Source organism: Schistocerca serialis, chromosome 9 (assembly GCF_023864345.2).
Source record: "Schistocerca serialis cubense isolate TAMUIC-IGC-003099 chromosome 9, iqSchSeri2.2, whole genome shotgun sequence".
Taxonomy (NCBI): domain Eukaryota; kingdom Metazoa; phylum Arthropoda; class Insecta; order Orthoptera; family Acrididae; genus Schistocerca; species Schistocerca serialis.
The window spans coordinates 512,280,325-512,292,750 of NC_064646.1; the positions used below are offsets into that span (position 1 = coordinate 512,280,325).

Here is a 12,426-nt window from a genome sequence, read left to right on the forward strand (position 1 = left end):
TCTGAAGCTATTTCTTAATTTGTGTTTACATCTTAAATTTATAGATTGCCATTCTATGCTAAATTGTAGACTGGCAGCGTACCGTGTTTTATCGTTTTAACTCCCCACATGGCTTTATATTTATTGCCTCACAGACAACTTTGTTAATTTGTAACACATTTTGAAATAGTCATGAAAGTTATTGTCATTTATTCTGGTGTAAGCTACAAAAGGAACTGTTTTTTTTAAATTTTTTTTTGCAAGTAATTTGTATTCCTTCCTACTAGCTTTTTTCGGTGCTGTGTAGATGTAAACGTGATTGCAAATGCTACATAACAATATTGCAGAGTACGAATTAAACAAGAAATCTGTCAGTCACCACATAGCAAAACGTTATGGTACTTTGAGCTGTAGAGTCTAGTTTTGAAATGAGTAATACGCCAAGAACTGCTCCCTTATTTGCATTCCTTATCTGGGTAGAACTGATAAAACAATTGCTACAGGTACAACGCCGTAGTTCCTTTCAATAACATGCCGCTGGGCTGCACATCGTGACGTGATGCCCCCACCACGTACGAAATTCCACACAGAAATGCGACGAAAAGCGTATGGCAAGCACCAAGCACGGGCCGTCTACGTCATCGTAGCTGCGCATGTGCAATACGGTGCGGTGTCTGGCGCTACCGAAAGATGGCAGCACGGTAGGCAAGCGTGTATCAAATAAAAGTGGCGTTTGCGCGGCTGAGGAGTGTGCGTCTGCGATGGGGTTTCTGCGAAATAGTGATTGACGGATATGAATTTTGTTGCTAACACCAAGAAGATATTACAGAGACGTAGCTACGACTTTCTCTCGCAGAAATATTCTATTTTATTGATTACTTTAATCATTTTTTCATTGTTAACCACTGTAATACAATTTGGTGAGGTTAGTAAAACAATCGTATCCGGTTGTACAACGATTTATAAGAAGTGCAGATAATATTTCGAGATTTTGTTCAGTGTAATTACGATTCGACAATTTTTTTCTCTTTGAAGCGTTCATTTGTGTGCAGGTGTGGTTACGTTGGAGCAAGGAAAAATACGAAGCTGCGTTCAATCCATTTAGTGACAATGTCATCAAAAAACCACTACAAGATAAGCTTTGCCAGCATGTACCTATTGATGTTGTTTACACATGGGTTAACGGTTCGGACCCTTTACTGCAAGGGCAACTTCGTGAGTATGAAGAGAAGCTGCGAGAGGAGAAGCCGGCAGAGTGCCCTTACGCAGTCTGTTTGCCGTCACACATTGTCACAGCGAGGTATGGCTTATTAACCAGGGTATTTTCCATTTCTTAATGATACATTACTTCAAAGTTATTTATCATCCATTGTTCTGGAGATCTTATCACCTGTTTCATGAATGACAGTCATTTTCAAGGTATGAGCCCTCATTCTTAACCTGTTGTTAAGTGTGGCTCATGATTCGTAGTTAATGATCAACACCGTTCAGTTTACAAATACTGCAAGTTATTGTTTTGTAATTGAATCTGAATTTTAATATTAGTGCAGTTACTGTACAGACGATCTCGCTGCTTTACTGAATGGAATGCCATCTACAAATATGTAATATTTCTTTCTTACAGTGGTGATAAATGGACCTCACAGTCTAGGCTCCGAAATACATTTGCAGTGTTGTAAAGAATTTTGATGAAATTGAACTTTTTCGCTTTACTCTCTTTGAATGTTTGACTTTACCAACATAATTTGTGTTCCGTTATTCTTGTAAAATATGCTTCATGAGACTTCTATGGTATTGGAATGCGAAAATGCTTCTTAGTTAAGGTTTCCCGCTACATTTCGCGTAGCAGAAAATCTGTTTCAAATACATATTATGTTACGGTCAGTTGTAGGCAAAATTTTGCCAGTTTGTAGCCAAAGTTGTAGGTATGTCATACCAGAAAAAGTAGATGATAACTCCAGTGTATAACTTGGAAGCTGGTATGCTTCCAATTTCTATAACCAGTCAAGGACATGTATGATTTAGTGTCAATGGTATCGCCCGATTCCACCCGCCTGAATTTGTGTGGTATTGAGTTCATGTGAGCTTTGTCATCGTGCTTACATGGTTTTGAGTTTAGGTAGTAGGTGCGGTAACGTACGGTAGGTTGTGGAAGTGTTTTCAGCTAGTCACTACAGTTATTTTGTTGATGTATTTGGAGTTTTTGTTAAGTCTGATTAGTTTGGTGTTTGTTGTGCGGAAAGAAGTCTAATTTTTTTGTTGCTTTTTTGTTATATATGAATATGGCAGTGAAGACAAGTGTGTCATTACGTTTGGAGATCGGTGATACAATTTCTGACAAACAGTTTCCGTAATGTTCAGACTTTTTGCTGAATATGTTAGGTGTCAAGTTTGTGGCAACAACGTGGGGTTGACGGAAGTTCCTTCAGCTCGGACCAGGGACATGTATGTGTGGCATTGTCGGCGTGCGCGCCCCCGTGCGTGTGTGTGTGTGCGTGTGTGTGTGTGTGTGTGAGTGTATGTATGCGGGGGGGAGGGGAAGTAGTTTTGGTTTTTTCCATAGTAATTGCGATTTGTGTGTTGTATGTTTATAGGGCCTAGTTGTCTTTTAATTGATGTATTGAGTATAGGGTATTTGGATTTTTGAGAAGTTGGGGGTTTTCATTCCACTTTTCAGAGTTGTAGGTGCTGGTCTTTTGGATGTACATAACTGCTGGTTGAGCTGTGTAGGTCACAGGAAATGTCCGATTTCACTTTTCGGGGCTAAGGGGGTTGAGGTGTTGGGTTTTTGGTGTTGATGCATGTGGTTTAGCTGTATAGCTCAAGAGAAATGTCAGGTTACTGTGGTTTTGTTGCTGTGGTGTGGTGGGGAATTTTGTAATTTCAAGTTTTTTAAACTTATTTGTTGTGTGATGGTGCGGTGTTTTTTTTTAATTGTTGTACACATATATTTAGCCTGACCCCACCGTAAACACCCAGTTTTACCTGGTTGTCCTGTCATCTTCATTTTACTTTTGGAGTGAGATGTTATCGTGTCATTTTTATTGTTTGTTTGTTGGCATGTGTAGGTAGTGACGTCATCATCATCATTTTGTATATGCTAAAAGCAGCTGTTCCTGCTGTATTGTTGACATCATGGGTCAAAGCAGGCAGGTGGAATTTGTTGTTACTGTGATGTGCGTATTCTAGTATTTCTGTATTAGCTATTTAATTTGCAATGGGCACCTCAGTTAGTGCAAACATTACTTGTAACTTTGATATTTTTAGAGCTCAGTGTGCCGAATGTATGTGTAATTTGTGGTGGTCTTTGTATCACTTTGGGCATAGTGCTCTCCTTTATTATTGCGTCGTATCCAGCACATCTAATTCACTTCTCCTCAATATATTCGGGATCTGTTCATTCGTTGTGGCCTATCTCCATTTGATTCCGTTCTTCATCTCATTCACTGGAGCTAAGATTCATCTCATCAGCTTCTGCCTTCCTGGTGGTACATATTTCTGTGCCACAGAGAGAAACTGCATCGTGATTCTTGTCCAATATTAGGCTGAAGTTCAGTAGGGCCTCCTCCACAACCAGATTTCAGAACTATTCAAATATTGATCCTCTTTAATTTTGGTTGTCCTTGATTCAGTGCTATCCAGTACCACATTCCAAATCTAAAACTTGACATTTTTGCCATCCACAAACCTTTCATGTTTTCTGAAGGTGTCTTATCCATACATATTTAACTTCTAATTTTCTCCATACAGCTTGCATTTCCTGTCATCAAACTCCCTAAATACCCAAAAGATATTACATCTTCTGAGGTCTTTTCTTTCAAGTATATTTTTCCAGAGCTCTCGTGTGTGCTGATTCTCATCACTTTTGACTTTCCTACATTTATTGTCATTCCATACTCTCTTCCCCACTTTTATGATCTTCTACATCATAAATTGTAGTTTTTTATCTGATTAAGCCAACACTGCTTGATAATCTGCATAGTTAATTCTCTTTATTCTTTCTCTTCCTATTGTTACGTATTTTGCTTTTTCTATTACTTGGTATGCTTGTTTTTGAGCATAAATATTGACAAGGATTGTGACAAACGACATACTTGTCTAAATTCTCTTCCAAAGCTTGCCTTACCCGTTTCCTCATCTTCCATCTTCTGTCCTTCTTGTGTACACCAAGTTTTCAGTACCTTCAGCAAGATATTCCAGTCCACCAAGCTGTCACCAAAACATTCTGGATTGTTCACAACCCCATTAACTTGTAGCATTATGTGTCCTGTCATCTTCGTTCGGTAGCATCTTGTTCTCCATTTCCTTTCCTGAATCCTAACTGATCCTTATCCTTGCTTTCCTCAGTTCTTCATTCTAATCTTCTGAATTAAAGATTACACATGACCTCTGTGATATGGTATATGAAATTGTCTTGTAATATTTGCATTCTTTGGTGTTTTATTTCTTAGGGTAAAGGGAGTAAAATACTTTCGAGTTGATATTCAGGCCAGTGCCCTGATGATGTATCATACTGATGAGCTTTCTTAGTCAGGATATTGCTCTTCAGCTGGTATCTTATCACAGCCCGTTGCTTTCCTCTTTCTAACGTCTTTAATGGCATTTACTTCACGTATCAATAATATTGAGCCCCCCCCCCCCCTCCCCATGAACCATGGACCTTGCCGTTGGTGGGGAGGCTTGCATGCCTCAGCGATACAGATAGCCATACCATGGCTGCAACGACAGCAGAGGGGTATCTGTTGAGAGGCCAGACAAACGTGTGGTTAGAAAATTTAAAAAGGGAAATGGATAGGTTAAAGTTGGATGTAGTGGGAATTAGTGAAGTTTGGTGGCAGGAGGAACAAGAGTTCTGGTCAGGTGACTACAGGGTTATAAACACAAAATCAAATAGGGGTAATGCAGGAGTAGGTTTAGTAATGAATAGGAAAATAGGAATGCTGGTAAGCTACTACAAACAGCATAGTGAACGCATTATTGTGGCCAAGATAGATACGAAGCCCATGCCTACCACAGTAGTACACGTTTATATGCCAACTAGCTCTACAGATGACGAAGAAATTGAAGAAATGTATCATGAAATAAAAGAAATTATTCAGATAGTGAAGGGAGATGAACATTTAATAGTCATGGGTGACTGGAATTCGTCAGTAGGAAAAGGGAGAAAAGGAAGCATAGTAGGTGAATATGGATTGGCGGTAAGAAACAAAAGAGGAAGATGCCTGGTAGAATTTTTGCACAGAGCACACCTTAATCATAGCTAGCACTTGGTTCAAGAATCATAAAAGAGGACTGTATACATAGAAGAAGCCTGGAGATACTGACAGGTTTCAGATAGGTTATATAATGGTAAGACTGATATTTAGGAACCAGATTTTAAATTGTAAGACATTTCCAGGGGCAGATCTGGACTCTGACCACAATCTATTGGTTATGAACTGTAGATTAAAACTGAAGAAACTGCAAAAAGGTGGGAATTTAAGGAGATGGGACCTGGATAAACTGACTAAATCAGAGGTTGTAGAGTGTTTCAGGCAGAGCATAAGGGAACAATTGACAAGAATGGGGGAAAGAAATGCAGTAGAAGAAGAATGGGTAGCTTTGAGGGATGAAGTAGTGAAGGCAGCAGAGGATCAAGTAGGAAAAAAGACGAGGGCTAGTAGAAATCCGTAGGTAACAGAAGAAATATTGAATTTAATTGATGAAAGGAGAACATATAAAAATGCAGTAAATGAAGCAGGCAAAAAGGAATACAAACGTCTCAAAAATGAGATCGACCGGAAGTGCAAAATGGCTAAGCAGGGATGGCTAGAGGACAAATGTAAGGATGTAGAGGCTTGTCTCACTAGGGGTAAGATAGATATTGCCTACAGGAAAATTAAAGGGACCTTTGGAGAGAAGAGAGCCACTTGTATGAATGTCAAGAGCTCAGATGGCAACCCAGTTCTAAGCAAAGAAGGGAAGGCAGAAAGGTGGAAGGAGTATATAGAGGGTTTATACAAGGGTGATGTACTTGAGGACAATATTTTGGAAATGGAAGAGGATGTAGATGAAGATAAAATGGGAGATATGATACTGCGTGAAGAGTTTGACAGAGCACTGAAAGACCTGAGTCAAAACAAAGCCCCGGGAGTAGACAACATTCCATTAGAACTACTGACAGCCTTGGGAGAGCCAGCCCTGACAAAACTCTACCATCTGGTGAGCAAGATGTATGAGACAGGTGAAATACCCTCAGACTTCAAGAAGAATATAATAATTCCAATCCCATAGAAAGCAGGTGTTGACAGATGTGAAAATTACCGAACTATCAGTTTAATAAGTCACAGCTGCAAAATACTAACGCGAATTCTTTACAGACGAATGGAAAAAGCAGTAGAAGCCGACCTTGGGGAAGATCAGTTTGGATTCCGTAGAAATATCGGAACACGTGAGGCAATACTGACCCTACGACTTATCTTAGAAGCTAGATAAAGGAAAGGCAAACCTACGTTTCTAACATTTGTAGACTTAGAGAAAGCTTTTGCCAATGTTGGCTGGAATACTCTCTTTCAAATTTTAAAGGTGGCAGGGGTAAAATACAGAGAGCGAAAAGCTATTTACAATTTGTGCAGAAACCAGATGGCAGGTTATAAGAGTCGAGGGACATCAAAGGGAAGCAGTGGTTGGGAAGGGAGTGAGACAGGGTTGTAGCCTCTCCCCGATGTTATTCAATCTGTATATTGAGGAAGCAATGAGTGAAACAAAAGAAAAATTCGGAGTAGGTATTAAAATCCATGGAGAAGAAATAAAAACTTTGAGGTTCGCCAATGACGTTGTAATTCTGTCAGAGACAGCAAAGGACTTGGAAGAGCAGTTGAACGGGATGGATAGTGTCTTGAAAGGAGGGTATAAGATGAACATCAACAAAAGCAAAATGAAGATAATGGAATGTAGTCGAATTAAGTTGGGTGATGCTGAGGGAATTAGATTAGGAAATGAGACCTTTAAAGTAGTAAAGGAGTTTTGCTATTTGGGGAGCAAAATAACTGATGATGGTCGAAGTAGAGAGGATATAAAATGTAGACTGGCTATGGCAAGGAAAGCATTTCTGAAGAAGAGAAATTTGTTAACATCAAGTATAGATTTAAGTGTCAGAAAGTCATTTCTGAAAGTATTTGTGTGGTATCAGGGAGGATGCTTGGCACATGAAGCGTGTCACGCTGCAAAAATCTGCCCTTTCTGAAATGGCCATCTCTTTGAATGGTGAAGGATCATTGAATGCTGCTTTATGTGACCTAGCAACCTTCCCTTCCCTGGCTACACCATGGGAGGAGGGTCAGGCTTACTGTCTTGGGATTAAACCCTTTCCTTGTTACCTTGTCTTCCAACAAGCATGGTCTCGGTTTTCTTTTTGTCTGAAATAAACACTACCGGATCTGAAGTACTTTCAGCTAAAAATTATATTTATTCGTGCTTTTTGTTTAGTAACTACACCATTTTCAATATGAACATTACTACTCTAAATGCATTATACTGCACTGGTCACATAAACACATCCATCTCCCTCCAATACTGACAAAGAAGTGGTGGGCAAGCCAACATGTGCCCGGAAGTTGCAGACATTCCTGCATTCTAGATTCTTTGGTCTACTGACCTTAATAAACTCCAAAGATACATGTAAATAAATACATACAAATGTACAGCATTTAACATCTCAAACGAATCCATTACTTATCATAAAAGAAAATATTCATAATTAAATAAATTAAACACATTTTCTGGCAGCATAATGAATTTCCTTAACTCTTTACTGCGGGCATCGTACTTTTCGCATGAGATAAACTTTATCTCCGACAGTTAATTACATTACAATAGCCCACCCTGGTCCACTTGCCAGTCCGATACAGAAATTGCATCACTGTCTTGGCTTGTATACAACTTTTTATCACAACTCTAGTAAAATGTTTATTCTTGTGGTGTCACTGCCAGACACCACACTTGCTTGGTGGTAGCCTTTAAATCGGCCGCGGTCCGTTAGTATACGTCGGACCCGCGTGTCGCCACTACCAGTGATCGCAGACCGTGCGCCGCCACACGGCAGGTCTAGAGAGACTTCCCAGCACTCGCCCCAGTTGTACAGCCGACTTTGCTAGCGATGGTTCACTGACAATATACGCTCTCAGTTGCTGAGACGATAGTTAGCATAGCCTTCAGCTACGTCATTTGCTACGACCTAGCAAGGCGCCATTATCAGTTGCTATTGATCCTGTTAATCATGTACCGTCAGACCGACGTTCACCATTAATGGATTAAAGTTAAGTATTCCACCAGCTACGTCCGTTTTTCTACATTCTAATTTCCCTGTCCTGTTCCAGACCTCACGCCAGCCTGCGTGAGCTAAAACGCGTGCCTTTCGGCTTCCTCTAATATTCCTGGGTTGGCTCTCCTGCCAATCCACAATAATTCTTGCATCACCCGTTGACTTCCTCCTTTGCCTCACAACATAAATTACATAAACACACACACCGGTTTGTTGCTCAGAAATTTACTATAAAACAATACTAAAGTTAAAACATTTTCTCATATTAGAACAAACATAGTACTAACTCCTATATCATCAGTGAGGTTGCAAAAGTATTTCAATTCAACAACACTATTCTCTCATGAGCCTTGTAGATTATGTGATATCAAAATTAAGAGGCAGAATAAGCCAACATAAAGTATCTGTGTTGTGTTATCAACACAGCTGAATGAAAACAGTTATCATGGTGAGCATGATGTAAGACAAAAGCTCACTTGCATATACAAGAAAGTATAGTCTATTAACTATAGAACATTTTTTTAATATAAGCATTATGGTCTATTTAAGTGAATGAACAAGATTTCAAAAATTGTGAAATTTGCTATTCTCAAACTGCAGGGGTGGGTGACATGTCTTGTCTCCTAGCATCATCAGTCAAATAAAATCCCTCATTTATCAAGTTTACATATTTTGCAATTCATTAAGTACTGTACAATTACTTAAACAAACATGTTGGCATCATGAAATCTAATCTTATAATAGAATTGAGCGACAATCAGTCAAGATACATCATCATTTTGCATGATGTAGGTTACACGGGTTAGTATGGTGATTGCAATTTGTTCCCGTGACTTTATTTCACAGCATTTAGTTCTTTTTTTTTCTTTTTTTCCAGTAAAATTCTTTCCAGATAAAGGCATGTTTGTATGCTCAATTTGCTCTTTTCTCAATATATGGCTTCAGAGAAACAACATTCCTAAGACCAAACAGCTTTCTCGACTTGGGATATACTAATGGGTACGTATTTGGGTGGGGGTTCTCAATAATCTCAAATGGCCCAATGTAAATATCAAAAAACTTCTTGAGTTCTGCTGTTAGTAACTTCGATCGTTCGTGGGATTTCACTAAGACATGGTCACCTACTCTGAATGTGGTAGCATTTATTTTCCTATCATGTCTATTTTTCCTAGCTTCACCTACTTTCTTCATGGTTTTCTTTACAATCTCTTCATGTTCTTTCATGGATATTAAGCTACATCGTGGAAAGTCTATTAATTCAGAAATAAGATTCGCTGGGCTGAGATGAAACATAATTTCATATGGTGAAAACCCAGTAGAGCTATGCTGCAAGCTGTTCATGATATCCTCGAAGTTGTTTACATGGTCAGACCAACTAGGGTGTTTGTGACTACAATACGTCCTACAAAGTCTCCCTATTTCTCTCATGTACCTTTCTGCTGGGTGTGAAGATGGGCTGTACACGGATATCAAGATGTGTTTTGTGTTAGTTTTTTCCATGAATGCTTTCCAGTTTTTGAAACAAATTGTGAACTATCAGATAGTATAGCTTTAGGTTTCCCTACACTCTTGAAGTAATCTCTCTCAATCTTTGTAATGATCTCTTTACTTTTAGCTTTTCGAACAGGATAAAGTTTAATTAGTTTGGAAAATACACCAACCATGACGAATATAAAACAATGGCCGCCTTTGCTTTTAGGTAAATGACCATAAAAGTCTACAGCTACTAAATCTAATGGCTTATCTGGAATAATGTTCTGCATTTCTCCCTGACATGTTCTGTTATTATTCAGATAGTGAAGGGAGACGAAAATTTAATAGTCATGGGTGACTGGAATTCAGTAGTAGGAAAAGGGAGAGAAGGAAATGTAGTAGGTGAATATGGATTGGGGGTAAGAAATGAAAGAGGAAGCCGCCTGGTAGAATTTTGCGCAGAGCATAACTTAATCATAGCTAACACTTCGTTCAAGAATCATCAAAGAAGGTTGTATACATGGAAGAACCCTGGAGATACTAAAAGGTATAGATTATATAATGGTAAGACAGAGATTTAGGAACCAGATTTTGAATTGTAAGACATTTCCAGGGGCAGATGTGGACTGACCACAATCTATTGGTTATGAACTGTAGATTAAATTTGAAGAAACTGCAAAAAGGTGGGAATTTAAGGAGATGGGACCTGGATAAACTGACTAAACCAGAGGTTGCACAGAGTTTCAGAGAGAGCATAAGGGAACAATTGACAAGAACGGGGGAAAGAAATACAGTAGAAGAAGAATGGGTAGCTTTGAGGGATGAAGTAGTGAAGGCAGCAGAGGATCAAATAGGAAAAAAGACGAGGGCTGATAGAAATCCTTGGGTGACAGAAGAAATATTGAATTTAATTGATGAAAGGAGAAAATATAAAAATGCGGTAAATGAAACAGGCTAAAAGGAATACAAACATCTCAAAATGAGATCGATAGGAAGTGCAAAATGGCTAAGCAGGCATGGCTAGAGGACAAATGTAAGGATATAGAGGCTTATCTCACTAGAGGTAAGATAGATACTGCCTACAGGAAAACTAAAGAGACCTTTGGAGAAAAGAGAACCACTTGTATGAATATCAAGAGCTCTGATGGAAACCAGTTTTAAGCAAAGAAGGGAAAGCAGAAAGGTGGAAGAAGTATGTAGGGGGTCTATACAAGGGCGATGTACTTGAGGACAATATTATGGAAATGGAAGAGGATGTAGATGAAGATGAAATGGGAGATATGATACTGCATGAAGAGTTTGACAGAGCACTGAAAGACCTGAGTCAAAACAAAGCCCCGGGAGTAGACAACATTCCATTAGAACTACTGACAGCCTGGGGAGAGCAGTCCTGACAAAACTCTACCATCTGGTGAGCAAGATGTATGAGACAGGTGAAATACCCTCAGACTTCAAGAAGAATATAATAATTCCAATCCCAAAGAAACCAGGCGTTGACAGATGTGAAAATTGCCGAACTATCAGTTTAATAAGTCACGGCTGCAAAATACTGACGCGAATTCTTTACAGACGAATGGAAAAACTGGTAGAAGCCGACCTTGGGGAAGATCAGTTTGGATTCCGTAGAAATATGGGGACACGTGAGGCAATACTGACCCTGTGACATATTTTAGAAGCTAGATTAAGAAAATGCAAACCTACGTTTCTAGCATTTGTAGACTTAAAGAAAGGTTTTGACAATGTTGACTGGAATACTCTCTTCCAAATTCTGAAGGTGGCAGGAGTAAGATGCAGGGAGCGAAAGGCTATTTACAATTTGTACAGAAACCAGATGGCAGTTTTAAGAGGTGAGGCACATGAAAGGGAAGCAGTGGTTGGGAAGGGAGTGAGACAGGGTTGTAGCCTCTCCCCGATGTTATTCAATCTGTATATTGAGCAAGCAGTAAAGGAAACAAAAGAAAAATTCAGAGTAGGCATTAAAATCCATGGAGAAGAAATAAAAACTTTGAGGTTCGCCAATGACATTGTAATTCTGTCAGAGACAGCAAAGGACTTGGAAGGGCAGTTAACGGGATGGATAGTGTCTTGAAAGGAGGATATAAGATGAACGTCAACAAAAGCAAAACGAGGATAATGGAATGTAGTCGAATTAAGTTGGGTGATGCTGAGGGAATTCGATTAGGAAATGAGACACTTAAAGTGGTAAAGGAGTTTTGCTATTTGGGGGAGCAATATAACTGATGATGGTCGAAGTAGAGAGGCTATAAAATGTAGACTGGCAATGGCAAGGAAAGCGTTTCTGAAGAAGAGAAATTTGTTAACATCGGGTATAGATTTAAGTGTCAGGAAGTCGTTTCTGAAACTATATGTATGGAGTGTAGCCATGTATGGAAGTGAAACATGGACGATAACTAGTTTGGACAAGAAGAGAAAAGAAGCTTTCGAAATGTGGTGCTACAGAAGAATGCTGAAGATTAGATGGGTAAATCACATAACTAATGAGGAGGTACTGAATAGGATTGGGGAGAAGAGGAGTTTGTGGCACAACTTGATTAGAAGAAGGGATCGGTTGGCAGGACATGTTCTGAGGCATCAAGGGATCACCAGTTTAGTATTGGAGGGCACCGTGGAGGGTAAAAATTGTAGAGGGAGACCAAGAGATGAATACACTA

General features: G+C 39.3%; 1 protein-coding gene across 2 annotated transcripts in view; it reads left to right on the forward strand.

Moving 5' to 3' along the window:
* Positions 1-698: 698 nt before the first annotated feature.
* LOC126419843 (N-acetylglucosamine-1-phosphotransferase subunits alpha/beta) overlaps positions 699-12,426 on the forward strand; it is a 131,783-nt gene continuing 120,055 nt past the window's right edge. Inside the window, exons 1-2 of one of the 2 annotated variants that reach the window (XR_007576007.1) lie at positions 699-904; positions 1,032-1,279. Coding sequence is in view for 1 of the 2 variants with exons in the window: in XM_050087093.1 (XP_049943050.1) it covers positions 773-904; positions 1,032-1,279 (380 nt within the window). In the remaining variant the exon portion in view is untranslated. The remainder of the gene's footprint in view (positions 905-1,031; positions 1,280-12,426) is intronic. The other variant, XM_050087093.1, reaches the window with a different exon arrangement.